We start from the raw sequence: 26,752 nt of genomic DNA, 5'->3' as shown, positions 1-26,752 counted from the left end.
TTGTGCTTCCACTCACTGGCCACTTTATCAGAAACACCCACCTTGTGCTTCCACTCACTGGCCACTTTATTAGAAACACCTACCTTGCGCTTCCACTCACTGGCCACTTTATTAGAAACACCCACCTTGTGCTTCCACTCACTGGCCACTTTATTAGAAACACCCACCTTGTGCTTCCACTCACTGGCCACTTTATCAGAAACACCCACCTTGTGCTTCCACTCACTGGCCACTTTATCAGAAACACCCACCTTGTGCTTCCACTCACTGGCCACTTTATCAGAAACACCCACCTTGTGCTTCCACTCACTGGCCACTTTATCAGAAACACCCACCTTGTGCTTCCACTCACTGGTCACTTTATTAGAAACACCCACCTTGTGCTTCCACTCACTGGCCACTTTATTAGAAACACCCACCTTGCGCTTCCACTCACTGGCCACTTTATCAGAAACACCCACCTTGCGCTTCCACTCACTGGCCACTTTATTAGAAACCCCCACCTTGTGCTTCCACTGAATACAGAATAAAACAGTCCGACTCAGTGCAGCAACACTGTGAATCCAGAGGATGGACAACACAAACTGATCAGCTACAGCCTCTACCTGAAAGGGAAGTGGGGCTAGAGCACAGGGTTTCTGATAAAGTGGCCAGAGCGTGTCAAGGTAAAGTGTATTGTACAGTTTATTCAAAATAAGTATAAATAGAAAATAAACGAATCCAGAAAGCCACGATTCTAACGATGAGGAGACAATATAAGCAAAAACAGTTTTATTATCCAATTACAGTGTCATTTATTATAGTTTCACACATCTTTCATTTCAACATTCGGCTGCTTTAGTCAGGGTTTAAACTCCTCAGGTCTGGGGTTCGTCTTCAGAGGCGTATTAATCTTTAGTCAGTTAATCTTCTCGTCTTCAGTCGGGACCCTTTTACAGAACAACGTGAAGACGGAGCTGATGAGAAGCTGCTGAGAAGCTGGACACAGGCTGACCCTCATGGCTCACCCTGCCTGTATAGCCCATTCTACAAGGTGGCTCCACCCACACGCTCTGATTGGTTGCCTGTGTTGTTATATCTGATGATGCCAACTTTTTTCCATCATAGCTGTATCATTCCACTGATCTCTGGTTGCTAAGACACAGAAGTGGTCCCTTTAGTGGTTGCTAGGTAACGAAAGTTGCTTTACTGGTTGCCGAGTAACAGTGACCACGGTCGCTTTACTGGTTGCCGAGTAACAGGGACCAACGGTCGCTGTACTGGTTGCCGAGTAACAGGGACCACCGGTCTTTTACTGGTTGCTGAGTAACGGTGACAATGATCGCATTAGAACCCTGATCAAAGGGTTTCTTGCATCAAGAAATAGTTCTTCATTTGATGGAGTGTGTTCTGTCTATAGTTCTACACAGAACCTATTTGAGAAGGGTTCCAGATAGCACCAAAAAGGGTTCTGCTATTTTTACAAGCTTAACATTGTAATATTAGAAGAACCCTATGAGGTGCAATATAGAACCATCTTCAAAAAAAGGTTCCATTTAGAACCATCTACAGCACATTCTCCATCAATCTGAAGAAACTAACATTATGCAAAGAACCCACTGATCAAGCAAAGGCTTCATTGAGTGTTCATGGTGCTATATAGAACCTTTTAGAACTCAAGAACATATTGAAGAACAGACTTGGGAGGATATTGGAGAACAAAGCCCCCGCGCCTTTACTAAAGAACCCTTGAAGAACCACCTTTAAGAGTGCTGTTCCAGTAGCTTGGAGGAAAGTGACCACTGTTGTTGCTAAGCAACCAGAGGTCAGTGGAATGATGCAGGTACGATGAAAAGCCACACTGCTGCGAGACGCAAGAGCAATGCTTTTCAACCAACCGGGCAGAGCAATCGGACCCATGTAGACAATCGGGGCACGAAGGTTGTGGATTTCTCAGGGAACCCGCGTGGCTGACGGGATGCTGGGCTGGAGATCGTTCAGAGTAAAAACGCTGATCTGGGCTCCGTTTCTTCTTTCATCGCCTTTTTCTCCGTCCATTTTCATCTCCTGATGCCTCGAAACACTCCTGGCTCCTCTGTGGTTCTACCAGAGAAGCTTTAGAGCAGAGTTCCTGCTCTGCCATGTGTTCTGGGCTTCTCGAACACTAGAGGGCGCTCCAGAGCGAGTCCAAAATGAATGGGTTGATATGGAGCAATTGAGCAAAATAACGTATAAATGCTGAAACATTTTAATGTAAAAGAATTAATTAATTTCCTGAACACAGAGCAGCATAAAACAGTTTAACTGTCAGCTGTTATATTTTAAAGAGCTTTTAAACTCTAGTTATAGGAGTTTAAAACGGTGCTTCATGCATATTCATGACATCAGGGAGCGCGAACAACCAATGAGCTGCTCCGCTCGCCAATCAATCAGCGCTCAGTATCAGTAACATTAGCGTCCTGCTGCCCAAATCCCGTGTACTGTAGAAAAAGGAAAACACAGGTAAGTTCTCTCTGCTTTTTTTGGTGAAACACATCCTTCTACTGTCCATTCATTGAGGACTCACTCACAGGCGCCCTCTGCTGTCCTGTTTTTTTATATAACGGGGGAAATAGGAAGCGGCCAGACTCCTCATGAACTGGCTCTGGTGTTGCGGCCTAATTTGTCAGGTTTTCTGACACTAGAGGGAGCCAGTGTTTAAAGCAGATCTACCAAACCACCAAATGATACAAGTCTGTGGTATTAAAGGGCCCCTATCACAGAAAACCACCACCGTCCCCACTGTAAAAATCACTCAGTCCACATCACCGCGGTCAGAACAAAACCTTGAGATTCAGAAAACCTTCAGATTAATGGAGAATGTGTCATCTGCAGTTCTATATAGAACCTTTTTGAGGTTCTATGCAGCACCAAAAATGGTGCTTCTGTTGCTACAGGCTTAACATTACAATAATAGCAGAACCCTTTTCAAAAGGTTTCTAGTGAGAACCATCTACAGCTCATTTTCCATCAACAGAAAGAACCCTTTAATCATTCTGTGTGTTCATGGTGCTATAGACCTAAAGGTTCTAAAGAAAATGGTACTATATATCACCATGAACACACAGAATGATTAAAGGGTTCTTTGCATCGTGAAATGGTTCCTCAGATTGATGGAGAATGTGTTGTCTCCGGTTCTAGATATAGCCAATAAGCGTTCTTCTGTTACAAACCTGTTTCATCATAATAAAAGAACCCTTTTGGTACTATGTAGAACCTTTTCCACAAAGGTTAGAATTTACACACACACACACACACACACACACACACACACACACACACTCGTATCTCCAAAATGGTAAATTTACAGGAGAAGGAAAAAACCTACTTTACTTGGAACCAGAATTTTTTCCACATAATTTTGGGCGGTTTCTTTTGGTCCATTCATCATGTAACCCTAAGCCTAATGTACACACGATGTAAAGGACAACGGGCACTTCCAAATTATTTTAAAAAAACTGAAAAATTGCAAAAATGGAGATATGAGGTTTTCTTCTGACAGCAGCTCTATATACACTCACCGGCCACTTTATTAGGTTGCTAGTAAAAGGCTGGACCCCCTTTTGCCTTCAGAACTGTCTTAATTCTTCATGGCAGACTTTCAACAAGGTGTTGGAAACGTTCCTCAGAGATTCTGGTTGGTTATTTGAGTTCCTGCTGCCTTTCTATCATCTGGAACCAGTCTGCCCATTCTCCTCTGACCTCTCACATCAACAAGGCATTTTCGTCCACACAACTGACCGCTCACTGGATATTTCCTCTTTTTCGGACCGTTCTCTGTAAACCCTAGAGATGGTTGTGTGTGAAAATCCCAGCAGATCAGCAGTTTCTGAAATACTCAGACCAGCCCGTCTGGCACCAACAACCACGCCACGTTCAAAGCCCCTTAAATCCCCTTTCTTCCCCGTTCTGATGCTCGGTCTGCACTTCAGCAAGTCGTCTTGACCACCTCTACACGCCTAAATGCAGTGAGCTGCAGCCGTGTGATTGGCTGATTAGATATTTGTGTTAACAAACAACTGAACTGTACCTAATAAAGTGGCTGGGGTGTGTGTGATCTATATATATATATAAATAAAATGACATCAACAGCACATTCTCCAGGACTATTTCATGATGCAAAGAACCCTTTAATCATGCTAAAGAACCCTCAAAGAACCGTCTTTTCCGCCCCCATAGTGTAGGACCTTTTTTCAAAAAGAACCTTATGGTTCATCTTTCCCATAAAACATGAGCCGACATGGCGGACAAGGAAAAACATTCCCAACGTTTAATGGAAATAAATGGAGAGATTTTTTTTCCCCCCCCAAGTCGTTTCGGACCATTTCTGTTCATCCGTTCACCTGCATTTTTTAAAATATGCCAAACATTGAAAACCGAGGTCTCGTCCTGACGGCAAGGATTTGGAATCTAAGATGCAAACACAGCCTGCTTTGCGTTCACTGCTGTTGACGTCACAACCAAGACATTTGCATATTCCCTGGTATTCAGCCTACAGCAGTTTAGCCCCACCCATTCTCACTGATTAAGTTCGGTCAAAGAGGCAAGCCAATCAGAACAGAGCTCATGTACACATCACTACTGTCAGAACAAAATCTCCACGCGTGGTTTTTTCGTTTGTTTGTTTTTGACATGATCCTGCCGTCCGCCCAATGACCGCTGGGATAGGCTCCAGCAACCCCCCCGTGACCCTGAGGGAGAAGTGGCTTAGAAAGTGTGTGTGTGTGTGTGTGTGTGTGTGTTTGACATGATCTGAAAATGCCTGTTGCCCTTTACACAGTGTGTAAATCTCAATGACTGGCCCAGAAGAAATGGGCCACAATTACACGGATAAAATTCTGGTTCCACTGACTTCCATTAAAAGTACAGGACGTTTTTTCCGTCTCCTGCAAAGTTCCCGTGTTGGAGACACGTCTTGTTCAGACAGCAGCGATGTATCAGTCTTAAAGGCACAGTAACAAATTAAGAAATAAACAGACGGTTAACGACTGTGTAGCGAACATAAAACCACGTCATAAGATCAGAAATCATAAAAATACATGAAAAATAAACCTGGGATAGGTGCCCTTTAAGCTCTTAACCACAGCACTGCTGAGATATTCCGATTTGATGGCTTAGTGCATATAGCACATTAAATCAGCATTCCTACTCAAGACCACTTCTCACACACATCCTGCTCTGCTTAAAGCCTGACCGGGTCCAGGAAGTGAGAAAACGCAGGAATCTGAATCAGCTTGGTTTTGGAATGATAGGAACTCGTTATAATCAATTAAAATAATATTCAATAACAATGTTTTGGCAAAAAAAGAAAAACGGAGCTGGGATCCAATACTGTGTAAACACTTCCTCCACTTACATTTGAGTTTTCTGTATGTTTTTATAAAATAATTCTAAAGTGTACCAAAAATAACAAAGTCAAGTCATGAAATTTGAGATGACGCATCAGATTCCTACCTAAAAAAAATCCTAATTGAAGAGACTGGTCACTTCATTAAGTCCTCCTCCTTGTTTCTATGCTTAATGTCCATTTTATCAGCTCCACCAACCAAAAAAAAAAAAAGCAGCCGCCAGCGTCCTGTGGGCAGCGTCCTGTGGCCAGCGTCCTGTGGGCACGGATGAAGGACTAGAGGACGACCAACACAAACTGTGCAGCAGCAGATGAGCTGTCGTCTCTGACTTTACATCTACAAGGTGGACCAACAAGGTACGAGTGTCTAATAGAGTGGACAGTGAGTGGAAAAACTCCAGCAGCACTGCTGTGTCTGATCCACTCGCACCAGCACAACACACACTAACACACCACCACCACCACGTCAGTGTTACTGCAGTGCTGAGAATGACCCACCACCCAAATAGTACCTGCTCTGTGGGGGTCCATGGGGGTCCTGACCACTGAAGAACAGGGTAACAGAGTATCAGAGAAACAGATGGACTACAGTCTGTAACTGTAGAACTACAGAGTGCAGCTATAAAGTAAGTGGAGCTGATAAAGTGGACAGTGAGTGTAGAAACGAGGAGGTGGACTTTAAGTGGCCGGTCAGTGTAAACCCCTACATGGCATCTCGGTGATTAACTCAGGCCGGTTTCCACAGTAATAGAAGGCAGTCGATACTGGAAGAAGGTTTTATTGTGTGAGTGAGCAGAACGTTTGGCTTTAAACTGATTAGAATAAAGAAGTAAAGAGAGAAAGAATTATGGTCGGATGCTTGGAGCCCGTGTTGTCATCTATAAAGACACACAGGCCTGTTCAGATCACTCTACTTATCCGGAGGCTGCGAGTTGGCAACTGTTTTGAATTTGAGAGGAAAGGGAATCACAGGGGGGAAAAAAAAGAACAAGACAATGAACAGAAGTAAACATCAACCTGAACAGGAGTGGAGAAAACAAACCAAACATTCCTTACAAGCAACGAAAAAACTCATGAGACACTGACTGAAAAACGGCTACATAAATCCTCAAAAACACACAATTCCATCGTTTGTGCGCAAAAAGGAACGGGAGGCAAAATCTGATCAAATGTGGCCGCGTTAAAAAGCTCCAATCGTACAAATCCTTTTCTTTTTCATTGTGTAACGATGTCGCTTCCAGGCGATCCGACACCAGGCAAACGAGTTCATTCTATTCAGTTCTATCAGGGTTCCACTGGGGCTGATCTGTAACAGGGTAAGGAAGCGTTCTAGATTTGCCCTCCAGCGCCTTCTTTCTCTGCACCAACCACGATGGGTTTTAAATACAGTTCCAAACACTCCAGAGTTCGAAGGCTGATCCCGATCTCACACTTACAAAAGGACGTTCCAGTCTGTCAGCGAAGGCGTCCTGGCTCACCCCTCATCGCTTAAACGACTCCTAGAACGGTCAGCCTAGTTTGGAGAGGTCACTGTCGAGGAGCTAGGCCTTTGTGAAACACATAGATCGGCCGCTGAAAACCTGCATTCATAAACGGAAACAAACAAGAAGGTTTGGTCGGGTATCGTTGACTAATATTGCAATTAGTGCTATGCGATATGACCTCAAATCAATATCACAATTAATTGAACTTCGATTATGATTAATGAACGATTATTTACTGAGCTTTTTTTTTGCCCTCATAGCTCACTGACTAGGTTTGTGCTGTAAGTATGTTCTGCATATCTTAAAGCAAATTGTCTCAACAGCCGGATCGAATTCGAGGATTTACATCAATCCAACTCGATATTACTTTGCGCTGCTGAGATTAGAAGAGGCTCATCCAAAACCCTCCTTACGCAGTCGTAGGAGAACAAGGCTGCAGCGTCAAAGAACAGATAAAAGTCTGAAAAGTTTAAAGAATCTGAGAAAAAGAACCAAAGAAGTGATGAATAAACTGGCCGTGAACACGGCTTTAATATGTTTTAATGTTCAGTTCCTTCCTCCAAATTAGAGCTCCTTAACGAGCAGCTCGTTGCTACGTCAGAGTAACGAGCTCCGCCCACTCGCTGCTCAGCCGGCAGTTCGTTCTCCAGCTCCTTACACTAAATTCCCAAACTGTCGTCACCACTGAGCAGCTTTTCAGTCGGCAGCTGTGACAGAAGAACAGCTGAACAACCTGGAATCAGCCAGAAATGAACCCAACACCATTCGCCAGACGTGTCTGATCTTCAGAGTCGGACCAAATCAGACTGAGCCGTAAAACTGGCCCAATATCAGGTTCAGCTCAGTTTGGTCAGTTTGTCCAGATCAGTATTAATGTTGTTTTGTTCCAGCCGGTCTGTGAAGCTTCTTACAGCCCGTTTAGTTTGGCGAATGGTGTTGGGTTCATTTCTGGCTGATTCCAGGTTGTTCAGCTGATCTTCTGTCACAGCTGCCGACTGAAAATCTGCTCAGTGGTGACGACAGTTTGGGAATTTAGCGTCGTCTCGTCTTCAGAGTCGGACCAAATCGGCTGTCGGTCAGATGTGATCTTAACAGTGTCCGTTTTCTGTTTGTGGTAAAGTAAGAAGTAAAAATGCTCAAACAGCTCGAGTGTCTCCTACAGCCGTCAGAGTCGTTGCTTAGCAACAGCATCTCAGTGGAGTGATAGTGTTTGTGAAAATCCTGTGGTTTTATGGTGAAACAACAGCAGTTCAAGTGACAAGCACCAAGATGCTTTTCAGCAGCGGTGGCGGCCCCGACGCCGTCTTTTTTACCTTTGACCCGCATTTCAGAATAACACTACAAACTAAGAGCCAACTGTCATCCCATCCTCCTCATGGTATGCTAAGATGACCAGTTCACTGACCACAGGTCGCCGAAACTAAAATCGCTCCACTGACAACGTTTCATTCAGCACCTGGGCTCAACTCTTGGGCTCTGACTGTTCGCGCAATGTCGACTTTTAGTAGAAAAACAAACTGAGTTCAGCTTCTTTTATTATAAGGGTTTAAAATGACATCACCGTCTATTAGACTGGAGAGAAGAGCTACAGCCTCACACGACGCCCAGCTTCTGAATGGAGCTTATTAAATATGAAAGTTATTAACAATATGACTGTTCTGGAACTACCGGTGCTCTCAAGGGGCATAAGAGGCTACTATCACTTTCATTATTTGTTACTTGCATTTTTATTGTATTTTTTCTCTTTTTACGTTGAGCTTTTTAATTGTGATTAATATATTTCATCAACATTATTTCTTATTTTATTTTTCCAATGTTAACTATTCTGATCCGATTCATTTAACTACCAAGTTTACTACTATGACTTTTCAGCATTTGATCTCATTTTTTCAATCCCTGCACAACTACAGTGTGAATGATGGTCAACCTTAAAGTCCTCCGAGTTTAAATAAGGTTTGATTGAGATGTGCTGACCTCTGGATAAACTGTTGGGGGTCCCAATGAGCTCGTAGCTGGAGAAGCCCACCTCACCGGTCAGATACGAGGAAAACTGCTCTGGCTTGAAGCAGATACTGTAGTAGTTCTTGAAGATGGTCTCCTGCAAAAAAACAGACACTGAAATAAACAACGCAGCATTTATTCAGTGCATGCAAATGAAAATCTGTTCTCCAGAGTTTTCTTACCCTTATGATGGCCCCACACTTGTCTTAGGCTATAAAAGTCGACAAGGTGGACATTTATCAATTTATCTACTCCTGCCCATCCTGAGGATTTTTCTCCCTGTTGGCTGTTTCTTCCACTATGACCTCTAGTTCATCTGCTATATAACAGTTATTATAAATTCAAAACGTATCTTGCGTCATTTCCAGTACCGCATCATCTTGAGAATGTTTGAGTTTTTTTTTTTTTTTAGAAAATTGCATTTAAGAACATTGTCACCTTCTTGGTGTTTGTCTTAAGAACCTTTGCAAGTTTTTTTTTTTCTTAAGAAAGTTTGTGAATCCGGCCCTAGACAGCAAAGATCTGGGCCCTTTATTTGGTTCTGTGTGTTTACCGTGAGCTTTTTCCTCTTGCTGTAGGAGTGCCACGGCTGCGGCTCGAGGATGAAGAGGCCGCCGGGTCGCAGGTGGCGGTAGATGCGCTGAAAGAGCCGCTTCAGTCCCACGTCGCCCCAATTCAGGTGAACCCACTTAGTTACGCTCAAACACAGAATCACATCAAACTCCTCACGCTGAGTCAGCAGGAGCACATCACTGTTCAACACATAGTTACCCTACAGAGAGAGAGAGAGAGAGAGAGAGAGAGAGAGAGAGAGAGAGAGAGAATATAAGAGAATGAGAGAGAGGACAGAGAAACACACAAGAGAGAGACAAGACAAAGGAAACAGCAAGAGAGGACATGAGAGAAATAGACAAGACAACAGAAAGAGGAAAGGGAGATGAAGGGACAGAAACCAAAAGAAAGGAGAAAGAGGCACAAACACATCGCGTTACTACGGCAGCGCGCAGGAGAGTCCGCGTTACACTCCCCACAAACACGCCGCGTTACTACGGCAGCGCGCAGGAGAGTCCGCGTTACACTCCCCACAAACACGCCGCGTTACTACGGCAGCGCGCAGGAGAGTCCGCGTTACACTCCCCACAAACACGCCGCGTTACTACGGCAGCGCGCAGGAGAGTCCGCGTTACACTCCCCACAAACACTCCCGCTCCCCCCCCTCTGCTCTTGCGCCCCCTCTCGCTCCGCTCCCCCCCCCCTCTGCTCTCGCGCCCCCTCTCGCTCCGCTCCCCCCCCTCTGCTCTCGCGCCCCCTCTCGCTCCGCTCCCCCCCTCTGCTCTCGCGCCCCCTCTCGCTCCGCTCCCCCCCCTCTGCTCTCGCGCCCCCTCTCGCTCCGCTCCCCCCCCCTCTGCTCTCGCGCCCCCTCTCGCTCCGCTCCCCCCCCTCTGCTCTCGCGCCCCCTCTCGCTCCGCTCCCCCCCCTCTGCTCTCGCGCCCCCTCTCGCTCCGCTCCCCCCCCTCTGCTCTCGCGCCCCCTCTCGCTCCGCTCCCCCCCTCTGCTCTCGCGCCCCCTCTCGCTCCGCTCCCCCCCCCTGCTCTCGCGCCCCCTCTCGCTCCGCTCCCCCCCCCTGCTCTCGCGCCCCCTCTCGCTCCGCTCCCCCCCCTCTGCTCTCGCGCCCCCTCTCGCTCCGCTCCCCCCCCTCTGCTCTCGCGCCCCCTCTCGCTCCGCTCCCCCCTCTCTGCTCTCGCGCCCCCTCGCTCCGACCCCCTCTCTGCTCTCGCGCCCCCTCTCGCTCCGCTCCCCCTCTCTCTGCTCTCGCGCCCCCTCTCGCTCCGCTCCCTCTCTCTGCTCTCGCGCCCCCTCTCGCTCCGCTCCCCCCCTCTCTGCTCTCGCGCCCCCTCTCGCTCCGCTCCCCCCCTCTGCTCTCGCGCCCCCTCTCGCTCCGCTCCCCCCTCTCTGCTCTCGCGCCCCCTCTCGCTCCGACCCCCTCTCTGCTCTCGCGCCCCCTCTCGCTCCGACCCCCTCTCTGCTCTCGCGCCCCCTCTCGCTCCGCTCCCCCTCTCTCTGCTCTCGCGCCCCCTCTCGCTCCGCTCCCCCTCTCTCTGCTCTCGCGCCCCCTCTCTTTGCTCTCGCGCCCCCTCTCGCTCCGCTCCCCCTCTCTCTGCTCTCGCGCCCCCTCTCTTTGCTCTCGCGCCCCCTCTCTTTGCTCTCGCGCCCCCTCTCTCTGCTCTCGCGCCCCCTCTCGCTCCCCTCCCCCTCTCGCTGCTCTCGCTCCCCCTCTCGCTCCGCTCCCCCTCTCGCTCCGGTCCCCCTCTCGCTGCTCTCGCGCCCCCTCTCGCTCCGCGCCCCCTCTCTGCTCTCGCGCCCCCTCTCGCTCCGACCCCCTCTCTGCTCTCGCGCCCCCTCTCGCTCCGACCCCCTCTCTGCTCTCGCGCCCCCTCTCGCTCCGCTCCCCCTCTCTCTGCTCTCGCGCCCCCTCTCGCTCCGCTCCCCCTCTCTCTGCTCTCGCGCCCCCTCTCTTTGCTCTCGCGCCCCCTCTCGCTCCGCTCCCCCTCTCTCTGCTCTCGCGCCCCCTCTCTTTGCTCTCGCGCCCCCTCTCTTTGCTCTCGCGCCCCCTCTCTCTGCTCTCGCGCCCCCTCTCGCTCCCCTCCCCCTCTCGCTGCTCTCGCTCCCCCTCTCGCTCCGCTCCCCCTCTCGCTCCGGTCCCCCTCTCGCTGCTCTCGCGCCCCCTCTCGCTCCGCGCCCCCTCTCTGCTCTCGCGCCCCCTCTCGCTCCGACCCCCTCTCTGCTCTCGCGCCCCCTCTCGCTCCGCTCCCCCTCTCTCTGCTCTCGCGCCCCCTCTCGCTCCGCTCCCCCTCTCTCTGCTCTCGCTCCCCCTCTCTCTGCTCTCGCGCCCCCTCTCGCTCCGCTCCCCCTCTCTCTGCTCTCGCGCCCCCTCTCTTTGCTCTCGCGCCCCCTCTCTTTGCTCTCGCGCCCCCTCTCTCTGCTCTCGCGCCCCCTCTCGCTCCCCTCCCCCTCTCGCTGCTCTCGCTCCCCCTCTCGCTCCGCTCCCCCTCTCGCTCCGGTCCCCCTCTCGCTGCTCTCGCGCCCCCTCTCGCTCCGCGCCCCCTCTCGCTGCTCTCGCGCCCCCTCTCGCTGCTCTCGCGCCCCCTCTCTTTGCTCTCGCGCCCCCTCTCGCTGCTCTCGCTCCGCTCCCCCTCTCGCTCCGCTCCCCCTCTCTCTGCTCTCGCTCCGCTCCCCCTCTCTCTGCTCTCGCTCCGCTCCCCCTCTCTCTGCTCTCGCGCCCCCTCTCGCTCCGCTCCCCCTCTCTTTGCTCTCGCGCCCCCTCTCTCTGCTCTCGCGCCCCCTCTCGCTCCCCTCCCCCTCTCTGCTCTCGCGCCCCCTCTCGCTCCCCTCCCCCTCTCGCTGCTCTCGCGCCCCCTCTCGCTCCGCTCCCCCTCTCGCTGCTCTCGCGCCCCCTCTCGCTCCGCTCCCCCTCTCGCTCCGCTCCCCCTCTCGCTGCTCTCGCTCCCCCTCTCGCTCCGCTCCCCCTCTCTCTGCTCTCGCTCCGCTCCCCCTCTCTCTGCTCTCGCGCCCCCTCTCGCTCCGCTCCCCCTCTCGCTCCGCTCCCCCTCTCTCTGCTCTCGCGCCCCCTCTCGCTCCGCTCCCCCTCTCTCTGCTCTCGCGCCCCCTCTCTTTGCTCTCGCGCCCCCTCTCTCTGCTCTCGCGCCCCCTCTCGCTCCCCTCCCCCTCTCTCTGCTCTCGCTCCCCCTCTCGCTCCGCTCCCCCTCTCGCTCCGGTCCCCCTCTCGCTGCTCTCGCGCCCCCTCTCGCTCCGCGCCCCCTCTCGCTGCTCTCGCGCCCCCTCTCGCTGCTCTCGCGCCCCCTCTCGCTGCTCTCGCTCCGCTCCCCCTCTCGCTCCGCTCCCCCTCTCTCTGCTCTCGCTCCGCTCCCCCTCTCTCTGCTCTCGCGCCCCCTCTCGCTCCGCTCCCCCTCTCGCTCCGCTCCCCCTCTCGCTGCTCTCGCTCCGCTCCCCCTCTCGCTCCGCTCCCCCTCTCTCTGCTCTCGCTCCGCTCCCCCTCTCTCTGCTCTCGCTCCGCTCCCCCTCTCTCTGCTCTCGCGCCCCCTCTCGCTGCTCTCGCGCCCCCTCTCTTTGCTCTCGCGCCCCCTCTCGCTGCTCTCGCTCCGCTCCCCCTCTCGCTCCGCTCCCCCTCTCTCTGCTCTCGCTCCGCTCCCCCTCTCTCTGCTCTCGCTCCGCTCCCCCTCTCTCTGCTCTCGCTCCGCTCCCCCTCTCTCTGCTCTCGCGCCCCCTCTCGCTCCGCTCCCCCTCTCGCTCCGCTCCCCCTCTCGCTGCTCTCGCTCCGCTCCCCCTCTCGCTCCGCTCCCCCTCTCTCTGCTCTCGCTCCGCTCCCCCTCTCTCTGCTCTCGCGCCCCCTCTCGCTCCGCTCCCCCTCTCTGCTCTCGCGCCCCCTCTCGCTCCGCTCCCCCTCTCTCTGCTCTCGCTCCCCCTCTCGCTCCGCTCCCCCTCTCTCTGCTCTCGCTCCGCTCCCCCTCTCTCTGCTCTCGCTCCGCTCCCCCTCTCTCTGCTCTCGCTCCGCTCCCCCTCTCTCTGCTCTCGCGCCCCCTCTCGCTCCGCTCCCCCTCTCGCTCCGCTCCCCCTCTCTCTGCTCTCGCTCCGCTCCCCCTCTCGCTCCGCTCCCCCTCTCTCTGCTCTCGCTCCGCTCCCCCTCTCGCTCCGCTCCCCCTCTCTCTGCTCTCGCTCCGCTCCCCCTCTCTCTGCTCTCGCGCCCCCTCTCGCTGCTCTCGCGCCCCCTCTCGCTCCGCGCCCCCTCTCTGCTCTCGCGCCCCCTCTCGCTCCGCTCCCCCTCTCTGCTCTCGCGCCCCCTCTCGCTCCGCTCCCCCTCTGCTCTCGCGACCCCTCTCGCTCCGCTCCCCCCTCTCCCCCCTCACTCCCTCCCCACTCCCTCCCTGTCTCCGCCCTCGCTCCCTCCGTTCCCGCTCTCTCTCCCCATGTTCTCTCCTGCTCTCTCCCCCCGTTCTCCCGCTCTCTCCCCCCGTTCTCCCGCTCTCTCCCCCTCTCTCTGCTCTCGCGCCCCCTCTCGCTCTTCTCCCCCCTCTCTGCTGTCGCGCCCCCTCTCTCTGCTCTCGCGCCCCCTCCCTGTCTCCGCCCTCGCTCCCTCCGTTCCCGCTCTCTCACGCTCTCTCCCCCGTTCTCGCGTTCTCTCCCGCTCTCTCCCCCCGTTCTCGCGTTCTCTCCCGCTCTCTCCCCCCGTTCTCGCGTTCTCTCCCGCTCTCTCCCCCCGTTCTCGCGTTCTCTCCCGCTCTCTCCCCCTCTCTCCGCTCCCCCCTCTCTGCTCTCGCGCCCCCTCTCCCTCTCTCGCCCCCTCCCTGTCTCCGCCCTCGCTCCCTCCGTTCCCGCTCTCTCACGCTCTCTCCCCCCGTTCTCGCGTTCTCTCCCGCTCTCCCCCCGTTCTCGCGTTCTCTCCCCCCGCTCTCCCCCCGTTCCCGCTCGATCGCGTTTGCTCCCTCCGTTCCCGCTCTCTCACGGTATCTCCCCCCGTTCCCACTCTCTCACGCTCTCTCCCCCGCGTTCGCTCCCTCCGTTCCCGCTCGCGTTCGCTCCCTCCGTTCCCGCTCGCGTTCGCTCCCTCCGTTCCCGCTCGCGTTCGCTCCCTCCGTTCCCGCTCTCTCATGCTCTCTCCCTCCGTTCCCGCGCTCTCCCCTATAGTGTAGTGGGTAACACCTTTGCCTTCTACACTGTAGACTGGGGTTCAATCCCCCGACCAGGTAACCGGCCTACACTATACCAATAAGAGTCCTTGAGCAAGACCCCTAACACCACCTTGGCCTCCCTGTGTAAAATGATCAAACTGTAAGTCACTCTGGATAAAGGCTTCAGCCACATGTCGATTTTGTCTGTTTATCTATGTATAAACAAGTCTGTGTACATAGATAACGCAGTCACACCATGTCAGACCACATAGAAACACTCAACAGCTCCTCACGCTCTGAGGCGAGTGTGTGAGGAGCTTTTACTAATTGGTGGACTATGAGTAGAGGTAGACGATAGAGTAACTCGCGATACTCGATACATCGCGATACTTCTTATACGATATTAGAACACTTGGGTGCTATATAGAAGCATCTTCAGCACATTCTCTATCAATCTGAAGACCCATTTCATGATATAATCATGCAGAAGGGGTCTTTGAGTTCATGGTTCTAAACAGAACTGTTGAAGAACCATCACTTTTAAGAGTGAACGCCAGCCTTGCAGCTCTGGTGCTAAACCTACAGCACACTTTAGACATGGTTCTTTGCAGTTTCTTTAATAAAGCCAAACACTCAAATAACCCTTTGTATGATTCCTTGCATCATAAAAGGGTTCTTCAGATTGACTGAGAATGTGTTGTATATGGTTCTATACAGCACCAAAACGGTTCTTCTACTGTTACAATGTCAAGCTTGTAATAATTTTTTTAAAAAATCCATTTTCAAAAAGGTGCTACTTACAATGTTCTACAGCATAATCTTGCATGCAATGGGTTCTTTGTGTGTTCATGGTTCTACATAGAACCCCTGAAGAACCATCATTTTTAAGTGTGTACATTAGCCCCGTACCTCCAGCGTCGACACTAAAGAAGCAAACTAAACATGGTTCTTCAGAGGTTCTGAAGTAAAGACAATGTTCCTGTACAGAACCATAAACACTCAAAAGAACCCTTCGCACGATTAAAGGGTTCCCTAAATCCTGAATGCGTTCTTCAAATTGGAGAATGTGTTACATATGGTTCTATACAGCACCAAAAGCGCTCTTCTACTGTATACGATGTCAAGCTTATTTGGTTCTATATAGAACCATTTTCAAAAAGATGCTATATAGTATTATATACAGCACATTCTTCATTAATCTGAAGAACCATTTCACAATGCAAACCCTTTACTCATGCAAAGGGTTCCTGGAGTATTCATGGTTCTATATAGAACACTTAACCATCATTTTTTAAGTGTGTATATTGGCCTCATTGGTCCGGTGCACATTTCAGATCTGAAATATGGAAATACGACAGCAACGATATTGTATAGGCCTAATTTATGAAGATGATATATCGTCATACCGTCCAGCCCTAAACGTGAGCTTCCACTACTTGTTTGCCTTGTAGCTCCAGTACAAAGCTCAAGAGCTTCAACCACCAACGTCCTGGCTAATCCCTACATTTGCGCCGAGGGCGAAAGCCGGATAATTTCCACCAAAACTACGGCTTTAAGCTTCCCAAGACTACGGCAAGCATTACACAGGAAACACAAACACTGCATTTACCCTGACGAAGGTGACGTTGGCAGGGAAGTCCCCCAGCGGCGGGGTGGGCATTTCAGGGAGCGGAGGAGCAGCTATGGGTCCTCTGGAGATGCGGAGAGAGACTGGGAACAGGTGATTTCCATTAGAGGAGGAGGAAGGTGCTTTTCTTTCGTCCGTCTTCACTTCATCCCTTTCTCCTGCCATTTCTTTGACCGCCTCGTCTGCTCGGTCCACGGTGACGTCACCTTTTTCTTCTCTCCGTTTACCTCCAGCCTCCTGAGCCGTTCCCTTCACATCCGCTGGCTCCTCTTCCACCTTCTCCTGTTCATTTACGCCATCCTTTCCCTCAGAGGCTCCTGGTCTGTCCGTTTTCTCCTGAAGCACCTCACTCTCCTTTTTCTCCACCGACGCATCCATCTCCTCCTCTTCGTTCGCTCCATCTCTTTCCCTCTCCTTTCCTTCCTCCAACTTCTCCATCATTCCACCTCCAGAACGTGCCTTGAGCACCTGCATCTCGGAGAGGTAATAGCGGATATTCTGCTTCGCTGCGTGGATCAGAGAGCCGTCTATGTCCAAACCCACGATTCGTGAAGGCTGCCAGTTTTTGGCTATCGTGAGGGTGATGCGGCCTGTGTTGCAGCCCAAGTCTAGCACTTCTTTCCCTTTAAACCACTCAGGCTTGAGGGTGTGCAGCCGTGGATCTTCTGTAGAACCCGGGTTCCTGTAACCGTAGTATTTGTCATAGTTGCCATATTGAAACTTCTTTTTCTGCTGCTGTCGCTGTTGCGGCTGGTTCTTGTTCTGCTGTTGGTGATGCTGGTTGGGTTTCTGTTGGTTCCTCTGCTGCCTTCTGTGGTTCGGGTGCTGCTGTTGGGCCTGAGGGCCCATTCCTTGGGCACGATTGGGCTGAGGTTGCCTTCCTGATCCTGACCCATAAGCTGGAGCTTTGCTCTTGTCCCAGTAGGGGGCACCAAAGTTCTCAGACTTGCTGGTGGTGCGTTTGCGCTTGCGCTGCCGATGGGTGGAAGGTGTGGAGTTTTCCAATACACCTGGCCTTTCATCCTTTTCTTCTCGGCCAGCTGTGGAGTTTGGCCCGCTAGGACACTGAGCTTCCTGGGCTGGAACGACATTGGATTCCAAAACTTCCTCAGTCGCAGCCTCAGAGGCCAAAGGAGGTCCTGAGGACGCCAGCGCCAACTCTGTCTGCGATGCTGAACACACTTTTCCTTTCTCCGAATCAGAAACGTCAAACTGGGTCACCGTTCCTTCACTTCCTCTCCCAGTTCCTCCTAGTCCTGTCGCTCCACCATGATGTCTGTTTCGGTGTCGCCTCCTACCACCTCCTCCGCTCTTTAATGGAGTTAAAAGAAGTCCTGCGTCTCCAGCTGTGCAGCAGTTCAGGTTTAGCGGGTCAGTTATGTCTCTAGGGATCAGGATTTCGACAGGATCTCTGCTTTTGGCCGGCAGAGGCGAAGATTTCGGCGTCTCAGCATTCAGCGCTCGGTTCACCTCCTCATCTAACAAGCTGTTGAGGTTTAGCGGGTCGAAGATGTTCCCTCCCAGGAGGAAATTGGTAGGCAGGACCGACTCGCTCTCCGAGGTGGCACGGCGTCGGCGTTTGCCGAAGATGGGGTGTTTGAAGCCGCTGTTCATTGTGCTGCGGCGCTTGTTTAGCCTCTGCTGGGGTTTAGGCAGCTGGACACCATTCTGGTTCTGGGTGGTGAAATCGAGGGCAGCCCTGCTGGGGTCGAAGGCCGATTTGCTGTCTCCACATTCCTCAGCTCCTCGCTCAACAAGGTTACGGGCCTCATCCTCCATGGTGCCGTGTTGGACGGTCATCTGCGAGGGTTGCTGAGGGTCTACAGTGCGTTCATGGTGAAGCTGCGAGTGCTGTTGGGGTGGCGGGGGTAAGGAGGCGCCCCCTGGCCGCTCACTGGGTAATACAGTCTCTTTATCAACAGACATCTCTATCATCTTCCAGTAGGTTTAGTGCCAGCTGGTACTGAAGGATCAGGCATTGATCTGAATGACCTGGAACATTGAGAAAAGAACAAAAAACAAACTGAGAGCAAGCAAACATTACAAACACGTACACTCCTACAAATATATTATAAACCTATACAGATCTATATGGAACAATTTACATGCTTAATCAGCTCCTTACATGGTAAAATTGTTCATCAGACTGATGAATGTGTCGTATATGGCTCAATATGGAACCATACTGAACATAGCTCTTCTATGCAGCATCAAAAAGGGTTCTTCTACTGTTACTGTAGCTACCTAGCTCATAACAGCAGAACCGTGTTCTTTAAAGAAGCATTTATAACGCATAATCCGTCATTCTGAAGAACTATTTCAGCCAGAAAGGGTTTTGTATTTTACTCACGGTCCCAAACAGAACTATTCTCTTTACTGATGAACCCTTGGAGAACCATCTTTAAGAGTGTGTACACACACACACACACACGTCCTTAGACCACAGTAAGCACAGCTGGCCCACAATACACGCATTTCTGACCCAGGCCACTTTACGTACGCCTGATCCCAGCATCAGCGCATGCACAGGTACAGAAAAAACGCAGGTGAAGGAAAAGAGAAAGAAAGCAAACGTCCAGTTTACGTCTGAAAGCGTGGACCCACCTTTCCTGTGCGTAGCTCCGCCTCCTGGCCGCCGTGATTTTGCATAGTCACGCCTCCGAGAGTGACGCTTATGAATAAGTCATGAGCAGACAAGAGAGAGCAAGCTCGACGGGACGGAGGAAAACACACAAAAATAATAAATCAAAAACGTCTATCAGGACTGGTCCCTCGCAGGAAGCCTATCCGCCCTCTCTTAGAGATAAGACGTAGTTGTCTATGCCGCAAAGGAAAAAACAAACAAACGGCAAACAAACAAATAAAAAAATAGGAAAACAAAAACAACAGTCGCGTCAGTCCAGCAACTGTCGCCTTGGCAGCGCTGGCAGTTTCTCACCTTAGCAACCGTCACTCGGTTAGCTAGCACAGCTGTAAAAACAACACGGTTAGCCCGCAAAAAACAAACAAACCCTGCTCTGATCTAAAATTACACATAATCGGGGAGTCTATGGATCTGTGTGAAGACGTGAGGAAGTTGATAACGTTTTGTTTTCGTTTTAAACTCCTTTCCCTCCCGCACTAGAGAACTTTCCACTCATCTGCAGAGCCTCGCTTTGGCGAACGGGGGTTTCTCGCCTTATATAGTCCCGAAGCCCGGGCGACATCATGAGGGACAGCTGAACCAGCCAATCGTCGACTAGATAGCGCCTAATGTGCGTGGCACCGACCAATGTGAGGCCGTTTGGGGCGGGACTAGCCTACTTTTCATGCTCTAGGAGTCCAGCTAGACGCCTGAACAAAACGGCTTAAGAACCGCCGGAAAACGAAGACGTACATTTTAAACCACTGCCAACGTGCCAGACACGTTTAGTGTGATTATTAAGTCGTGAAACTGCAGTAACGTTAGTCTGCGTTTGATTCATTTCGCACTTTTTCTCAGGCAACGAACGATCCAACTAAGTTAAGCTTCCACTCGCCAAACGAGCGAATACGTCTGCTTTGGGTGGTTTAAATGGGCTTTAAATGACATTTATAATCTAAAATCATTCTTTACTACTCATACAGTCACCGGGTTATCCTTGAAGTTACTCGTATAAACAAGAAATACGATCAAATCGTGAGTGCGTTCGGTTCCCGCCCCCATTGCATAGCGTATAGAGAGACTTATGGGAAATGTAGTTTTAGTTCCACAGCATGGTTGCCTGCGTTCTGACGCCTTTCTACGTACACTAAAACGGTCGTTTGATCCGTAATTTGAGCAGGAAACCTGGTTAAAGGGTCGTGAATGTGCCCGATGCTTTGATGTCCACCTACAGGCTAACATTAGCAGGGCCAGGATGACCATGTTTACTGCAAGAGTCCAAGTGCTCTAATTAGTAACTCTAACTAGCCTGCTGTTATCTGATGTCACACACTGGCCTACTGAAATAGAACTGAAACATCTCTCTCCAACAATAAACAACCTAAACATAGAGCTGTGGGTTTAATGATGTGTTGGTCATTGTGAGGCTTTTCTGTGCAGGCTTTGGCTAACCAAAGTGGTCATAGCGTAGGCCCTACAGTTATGGCTTGCTGACCAAATCATCAAGGAATGTAATTTTGAAGCTTCTTCAAGAATTTGAGACCTTTTGCTATTAAAACTGAACCACATATGCCTTGGTTCGAATCCCTTTGTCCACAACAGACCATTAGAACCAACGGGATTAAACCCTGAGGGGTTTGCTTTCTAATTTGGCTTGATGGTAGCCTTTAGAGTCAACCAGTGTCCTGTAGGACACCTTCGGATCCTTTTAGGAAACCACCAAATGCATCTGGAATGGGTCCCAGGGCACCTGTTATATCATTAGAGTCCTTTACGCTGTGATATCAACCCAACAGGAAAACTCAAAATGCCGTTTCTGACCGCTGGACTCCACCAGGAACCAGCAGGAACTTTGAAAGGGACACCGCTACTGTTGGTCTTGCTGTAGATGACTTATTCAAATGATTATCTTGGTTTCTTCACAGAGCCTGATATTTGTTATTCCTGTTATTTATTATTTCTGCTTCACACCTACATGCAGTTTACCCAGTCAAAAGGCCAGTAACAACACAAAGCTCTGCCCAGACAGGAACATGAAGAGCTCCAGGAGGGTATTACTGCAGTTTTATACTGTAGGTCATGCGCACATTCTACCAATGCTTCCCATTTCTATAGATAGCCATTTCCTCCGAAGATGTAAAGCAGGAACTTCCTCTGTGCTTCCGTAAACCTAAATATCACTACAGTATCACAGTATTGTTGATTTTTCAGTGAGTTTGAAGAAAGTAGCTACATCAAAAGTACTGAAAAGGGCATAAAAAGATGTGGCAAGTCTCTAAATTTGCCTGAGCATGCCCTTATTCATGGTAGTGAGAGGGGAAACTGTTACAGTAGCACAATATCTCCACCAGAGGGAGGTAAAGGTCTTTATTTTGTTGCTGTAAAGCCCCAAACAGGAATGACTTAGGTGGGATTGGTTGGCACATGTGTCAGCCTGCACAGGTGTACCTACACCTATCAGCCATAACATTAAAACCACTTGTTTCTACGCTCACTGTGCATCTTATCAGCTCCGCTTACTATATAGGCGCACTTTGTAGTTCTACAGTTACAGACTGGTGGTGATGTTGTGCTGGTCTGAGTGGATCAGACACAGCAGTGCTGCTGGAGTTTTTAAACACTGTGTCCACTCACTGTCCACTCTATTAGACACTGCAACCTTGTCGGTCCACCTTGTAGGTGTAAAGTCAGAGACGACAGCTCATCTGCTGCTGCACAGTTTGTGTTGGTCATCCTCTAGTCCTTCATCAGTGGTCACAGGACGCTGCCCACAGGACGCTGTTGGCTGGATACTTTTGGTTGGTGGACTATTCTCAGTCCAGCAGCAACACTGAGGTGTCTGATCCACTCAGACCAGCGCAACACACACTAACACACCACCACCACGTCAGTGTCACTGCAGTGCTAAGATGAGCCACCACCCAACAGTACCTGCTCTGTGAGGGTCCATGGGGGTCCTGACCACTGAAGAACAGGGTAACAGAGTAAGAAGTTATTAATTAACTCTATATTAAAGAGTTTTTAGAAAATTGTGTAATCAGAAGAGAAACCATTACAGATGCCCAATTTGGCCACTAGAGGGAGATAGTGCTCTATATTTCTACACACCAATCAGGCTTAACATTCTGACCACCTCCTTGTTTCTACGCTCACTGTCCACTTTATCAGCTCCACTTACTGTATAGCTGCACTTTGTAGATCTACAGTTACAGACTGTAGTCCATCTGTTTCTCTGATACTTTGTTAGCCCCTTTTACCCTGTTTTTGTATGGTGGACTGACAAGGTAGGAGTGTTTCATAGAGTGGACAGTGAGTGGACACAGTGTTTAAAAACTCCAGCAACACTGCTGTGTCTGATCCACTCAGACCAGCACAACACACACTAACACACCACCACCACGTCAGTGTTACTGCAGTGCTGAGAATGATCCACCACCCAAATAGTACCTGCTCTGTGAGGGTCCATGGGGGTCCTGACCACTGAAGAACAGGGTAACAAGAGTATCAGAGAAACAGATGGACTACAGTCTGTAACTGTAGAACTACAGAGTGCAGCTATACAGTAAGAGGAGCTGATAAAGTGGACAAATAATGATATGGCAGTTTTTGGCATAAGGTGAAAAAGCCTGTTGCCCTTCATGTTGCATTACACAGTGAATGGACCAAAAAGAAATGAACCAGAATTACTTGGAAAAAGAGCCTCATTCCTTTAAAAGTAAAGTAAGTTTTTCTATCTCCTGTTTGAATATAGCCCTGCAGTGGACTGATGGCCTGTCCAGGGTGTATCCTGGCTTCTGCCCAATCGCTGCTGGGATAGGCTCCAGCTCCCCCTGCAACCCAGAAGGATAAGTGGCTTAGAGACTGTGTGTGTGTGTGTGTGTGTGTGTGTGTATTTCATCTAATTTAATTCTTTTGAAATTATAACCCTTTTTACGCAAGTAATGAACGCACCAACTCCAAGACCATAAGTTGTTTGTTATTCAGTTGTTTATCTTTCACTTACTGCTAGTTGAGTTATCCTAATGTACAGTATGCCTGCGATGTCATTGCAGCACCGAAACTATGAATGGAGCTCATGTTTGGTGTAGGCTTGTGAGCCCGTGACTCCTTCACAATTTACCCAGACCTTTTAACCAGAGAACGTTCATCCAATTATTTCTGAACAAAACAAAAACAAACTCAAGCCATAAACTGTAACAAAATTAGAGCTTTATTAAGTGTAAAATGTACAATTAATTTACAGCGCCGTACACGGACAGAAAAAAATAAATATATTTACACGGTTTCTTTATAATATGAAGGGGAAAGGCAGAACAGGTAGATAAAGTCAGGACAGTACAGAGAAATATTGACAGCGAGGATAGTTTCTATGACAACAGCTGAAAAACATACATTTATAACAGCTCGTCTTATTAGAGAAGTGACATCCTTGCGTCACGTGACATCGGCCTGTGAGGTACGCGGCTCCTTCTCGCCTCATTTCAGAGCCACCATAGTAACATCTTTATTCTCAGCCCCATTCAGAGGTGCTGAAGGAGTCAGGGGGGCCAAGGTTAGCTAGATAGGGGGCTTAGTGACCCCTTAACCCTGACTTCAGTTCATCACTTTCATACATGACATTAGTTTCACAGTGGAAACGGATTAATTTATAGTACAGTTACTATGTGTATAGTCCAGATAATGTGTCTGATTATAAAAAGCAGTATGAAAGCTTGAGGTTTAAATGGGTAACTTACATTATGCCATAGTACTGTAAGCATTTCTCATGGTTCTCTGGGATTTCCAGCCTTGGACAGTGTCTGGACAGTTTCTACGGAGCATTGGAACACCAAAGCCCAAGCCATGACCACCAAAGACCCTGAAGCCACACCTACAGCAGTTACATTTTGACCTACACAGGGTCCCCAACACTCAGGGTCTTAACTACCAGCATATCAATTCTAGTTCTTCAGCGTTCACCATGGCCTCCAGATGATCTGCTGCTGGTTCTGAAACAAGGCTCTCCTCAGAGTCCTCTGGGGTTGACGGGAGGGGGCCGTTGGAACTGCCGGCTGGAGCGGCGTTGAGGGTCCGGCCTTGATCAGAGGCTGGGGGGCTGCTGCAACAGTCACTGCTGGAGTGGAAGTGGCGAAAGACAAGGAGGACGAGGAGTCAGCAGATAGAGGGGATATGGACGGAGGGAAAGGGAAATGGCAGGGAACGGAGAGGTACGTGGGGGAGGTGGAGAAGGGCGGGGAGGCGCTGGAGTAGCAGGGGGAGGGCGGAGGAGAGAGGGAATATGGAGGAGAAGGGTAAGGGTGGGTTAGAGCCTGTCCTGAAGCATGAGGGTGATGGAGAACGAAGGATGTGGGATACAGTTGATGGTTGTTGGTGTAGGAGAACGGTTCTGAGGTTCCAGAGGCCCAGGGATGGCTGGGAATGCAGATGGAACGCGAATCCAGATGGTGTCGGAGGCCCTGGATGAAGTGCTCTCTCTGCGACGGCTCCACACAATCGACAAAGCTGGCCAAACGCGAGATGCACTCCTGGAAGCCAGCTGTGTAGAGCGGGTTGCTGGCATGGTGTTGGGTGGGGTCGTGGAGGGAGATGCAAGGCAGGCGGGGTTTCCTGGCGGTCAGCACTGCGGCTACTGTGTCCGACGACTCCTTCTTAAAATCTGTAGGGTGAGGAGAGAAGAAGAAAGAGGGTACAAAGCCAGAGAGAGGAATCACAGGAAAAATGGAAAGATGGAGAAAGCAGAGAGTAACGCACAAGAAGGAAAGAAAACGACGAATGAAAAGAAGAATGAAAGTGTTATGAATTAAACGTGGTGAAAATGAAAGATTAGTGTCATTGTAGTTATTGGGGTAGATATTTGCGTAGTTGTTAGAGGGGAAGACAGAAGGACAACAAGCAAATGAGTGAAGGAGGGAGTTTCAGGAGGTTTTAGAAAGACAGAAGAGAAGAGAAGAGAAGAGAAAAGAAGAGAATTAGAACGATTCCATTGTCAATTGTCAATCAAACATACCACGTGACTTATTAGAAGTAGACCATCTTCATCAACAGCATTTCAGCTTCCAAACATAAAAAAAAACATTTTCTGAAAACATTAGATCTCTAGCAGGGCAACACAGTCCATTTTCAGCCATGCAGTTACATGAGAACATCATATCTGGCTTTCTGTTCAGTCTGGTTCCATCAGGAACCAAAGAGGAGAACCCTCTTTGGAGACTCTTGGCCTGTCCATAATTTTACTCTGTTCCCAACTCAACTTAGGAATATCATAGTTCTGGTTTAAATGTACAGTGTGCCAGGACAGAACATTAGTGCGTTCTAGCTGAGGGTCGTCATGGAGCTGGACTGAAGACCTCTCAGGAGATCCCACAAAACTGACCTCCTACACAGACCAGTGGGCTGTTCACTGGCCCATGTGTGCGCAGCTTCAGCTAGAAACAACACGATGGCCCAAGAGTGCAAAAAACGTGGATAAATGTTCCAGTTTGGCCACAAAACATCTTGGCCTAAACATAGGAGCTCCGTCTTAAGATCTTTTGCCCCACATTTGGAGAAACTAATCTTACCTTTGCTTTCTTCTGTTTTCTTCCTGATGTACTCGACAGTGAGCTCCAGGATCTCTGCTTTCTCCAGTTTGGGGTTCTGGAGTCTCTGTACAAGAAGCGAGATCATTAATTCGTGGTTCAAACAGGATGGGTCAAAGCTAAATGTACACTATATAGAACCATGAGTTCTATATGGAACCATTTCTTCCTTAAATGGCTCTTTGCAAGCTGAAATGGTTCCATATAGCACCAAAAGGGGGGCAAATATTGTTACAAACTTGACATCGTGACAACTGAAGAACCATTTCTGGTTTTAAATAAAGAACTGCACTAAAAAGACTAAGTAGAACCACATACAGAAGCACATTCTCCATGATCTCACCATACAAAGAACCATTTAAGCACGAAACGGTTCTAATTTAGAAGTCACTGTTCTAAGCAGAACCACTCCTTTTACTAAGGAACCCTTTTAACAGTGTGGAAATGTTCGCGCTAGACCTGCAAGTGAAAACGCCGCCATGTTGGATTTGACCATTTGGGAATCAATTCAATGATTCGGTTCAGATTCATTCATTCATTCATTTACCGCGTCCAGCGTGTTGTCCAGCAGGAGCGTCCGCAGCTCGTCTAATCTCTGGTTGATACGGTCCCTCCTCTTCTTCTCAATCACTGGCTTTAAAATCTGCAAAAGTGAAGCAAAAAGCGGTTATTAATTTTTCACATTTACGTCGCCGCGTGCGTCATCAACACGTGCGAACGTGCAGCTCCAATTCTTTTCATGAAAGGGTTATATTTTTCAAAAATGAGCTGTATGAATGGATTTGACCAAGAAGGAAAGCCTTTTTAAGGGTTTATGCAAATGAATTGTAAGGAAAAAAATGCACTGAATTAAATTTATGTGCAATTTTATATGAATTGTTTTTTTTATTCTCATTTAACTAATTCCTCGTTTCTCATTCCTTCCCCATTTTCACTGTAAAACACTCTAAAACCTCAAATTTTGACGAATAACTGTGTTTTACATTATTCATTATTTGAAGTTCAATCCACTCAAAATTTCAAGGTAATCCAGTTACTTTTAAATTCTAAAGCACAGTTTTTCTGCAAATATTTACATTAATTTTGAACGTCGTTTTACACAGAAATCTGTGGACTGTTGAATTAACAGGCAATTAAAAAAGCAAAATTCTGCCGTTTTTAACAACTTTTTGACTTTTTGAAGTGACTTTCAAGTTGAAAAAAAAAACAATCACTACTCACTCTTTTGGATGCTCTGCGGTTTGGCATTTTTGGAGGCCCCATGTTAAATATCCTCTCCTTGAGACAGCACCAGGTCCGAGGAGCAAAAACCAAAAAAAAAAAAAAATTTGAGCAAAAATGAAAAAAAAAAGTTTTAGCTTTCAGCAGAAGCTCAGCTGAGGTTGGT

The 26,752-nt window shown here is 49.5% G+C and overlaps 2 protein-coding genes across 6 annotated transcripts; both read right to left on the bottom strand.

The window, feature by feature from the left end:
* Positions 1–756: 756 nt before the first annotated feature.
* On the bottom strand, positions 757–19,310 carry mepce (methylphosphate capping enzyme). Of its 4 annotated transcripts, none has more exons than XR_001856787.2 (6): positions 18,769–19,310; positions 16,147–18,156; positions 9,404–9,622; positions 8,824–8,947; positions 6,802–6,945; positions 757–2,459 (listed from the first exon to the last, which is right to left on the bottom strand). XR_001856787.2 is itself a non-coding variant. In XM_017686225.2 (5 exons), the coding sequence occupies exons 2-5, from the start codon at positions 18,097–18,099 to the stop codon at positions 6,893–6,895; spliced, it is 2,349 nt and encodes a 782-aa protein (XP_017541714.1). In that variant the 5' UTR covers positions 18,100–18,156; positions 18,769–19,310; the 3' UTR covers positions 6,128–6,892. The 4 variants fall into 4 exon arrangements, 2 of the variants coding, with proteins under 2 accessions (XP_017541714.1, XP_037389433.1); XR_001856786.2 differs by lacking the exon at positions 757–2,459 and adding an exon at positions 6,128–6,304; XM_017686225.2 differs by lacking the exon at positions 757–2,459 and having other exon boundaries at positions 6,128–6,945.
* A 3,669-nt stretch (positions 19,311–22,979) lies between these two features.
* Positions 22,980–26,752, bottom strand: her1 (hairy-related 1). 2 transcript variants are annotated; one of them, XM_017686221.2, is made up of 4 exons: positions 26,587–26,752; positions 25,913–26,008; positions 25,348–25,432; positions 22,980–24,443 (listed from the first exon to the last, which is right to left on the bottom strand). In XM_017686221.2, exons 1-4 carry the CDS (start codon positions 26,626–26,628, stop codon positions 23,743–23,745), a joined length of 924 nt encoding a protein of 307 aa, XP_017541710.2. In that variant the 5' UTR covers positions 26,629–26,752; the 3' UTR covers positions 22,980–23,742. The 2 variants fall into 2 exon arrangements, with proteins under 2 accessions (XP_017541710.2, XP_017541712.2); XM_017686223.2 differs by lacking the exons at positions 25,913–26,008; positions 26,587–26,752 and adding an exon at positions 25,709–25,811.

Source organism: Pygocentrus nattereri, chromosome 23 (assembly GCF_015220715.1).
Source record: "Pygocentrus nattereri isolate fPygNat1 chromosome 23, fPygNat1.pri, whole genome shotgun sequence".
NCBI classification, from domain to species: domain Eukaryota; kingdom Metazoa; phylum Chordata; class Actinopteri; order Characiformes; family Serrasalmidae; genus Pygocentrus; species Pygocentrus nattereri.
Note: the sequence above shows the minus strand (reverse complement) of the source record. Positions and strands in the feature narration are given on the sequence as shown.

What these genes read in the sequence shown, in the direction of transcription:
- mepce (XM_017686225.2), bottom strand. Translation starts at nt 18,099, where the DNA reads ATGATAGAGATGTCTGTTGATAAAGAGACTGTATTACCCAGTGAGCGG. An exon ending in CCAACGTCACCTTCGTCAGG is followed by an intron (nt 9,623 to 16,146) that starts GTAAATGCAGTG and finishes CTCTCTCTGTAG; the next exon opens with GGTAACTATGTGTTGAACAG. An exon ending in GCAAGAGGAAAAAGCTCACG is followed by an intron (nt 8,948 to 9,403) that starts GTAAACACACAG and finishes GTTTTTTTGCAG; the next exon opens with GAGACCATCTTCAAGAACTA.
- her1 (XM_017686221.2), bottom strand. Translation starts at nt 26,628, where the DNA reads ATGGGGCCTCCAAAAATGCCAAACCGCAGAGCATCCAAAAGA. An exon ending in ACCGCAGAGCATCCAAAAGA is followed by an intron (nt 26,009 to 26,586) that starts GTGAGTAGTGAT and finishes TCACTTTTGCAG; the next exon opens with ATTTTAAAGCCAGTGATTGA. An exon ending in TGGACAACACGCTGGACGCG is followed by an intron (nt 25,433 to 25,912) that starts GTAAATGAATGA and finishes CTTCTTGTACAG; the next exon opens with AGACTCCAGAACCCCAAACT.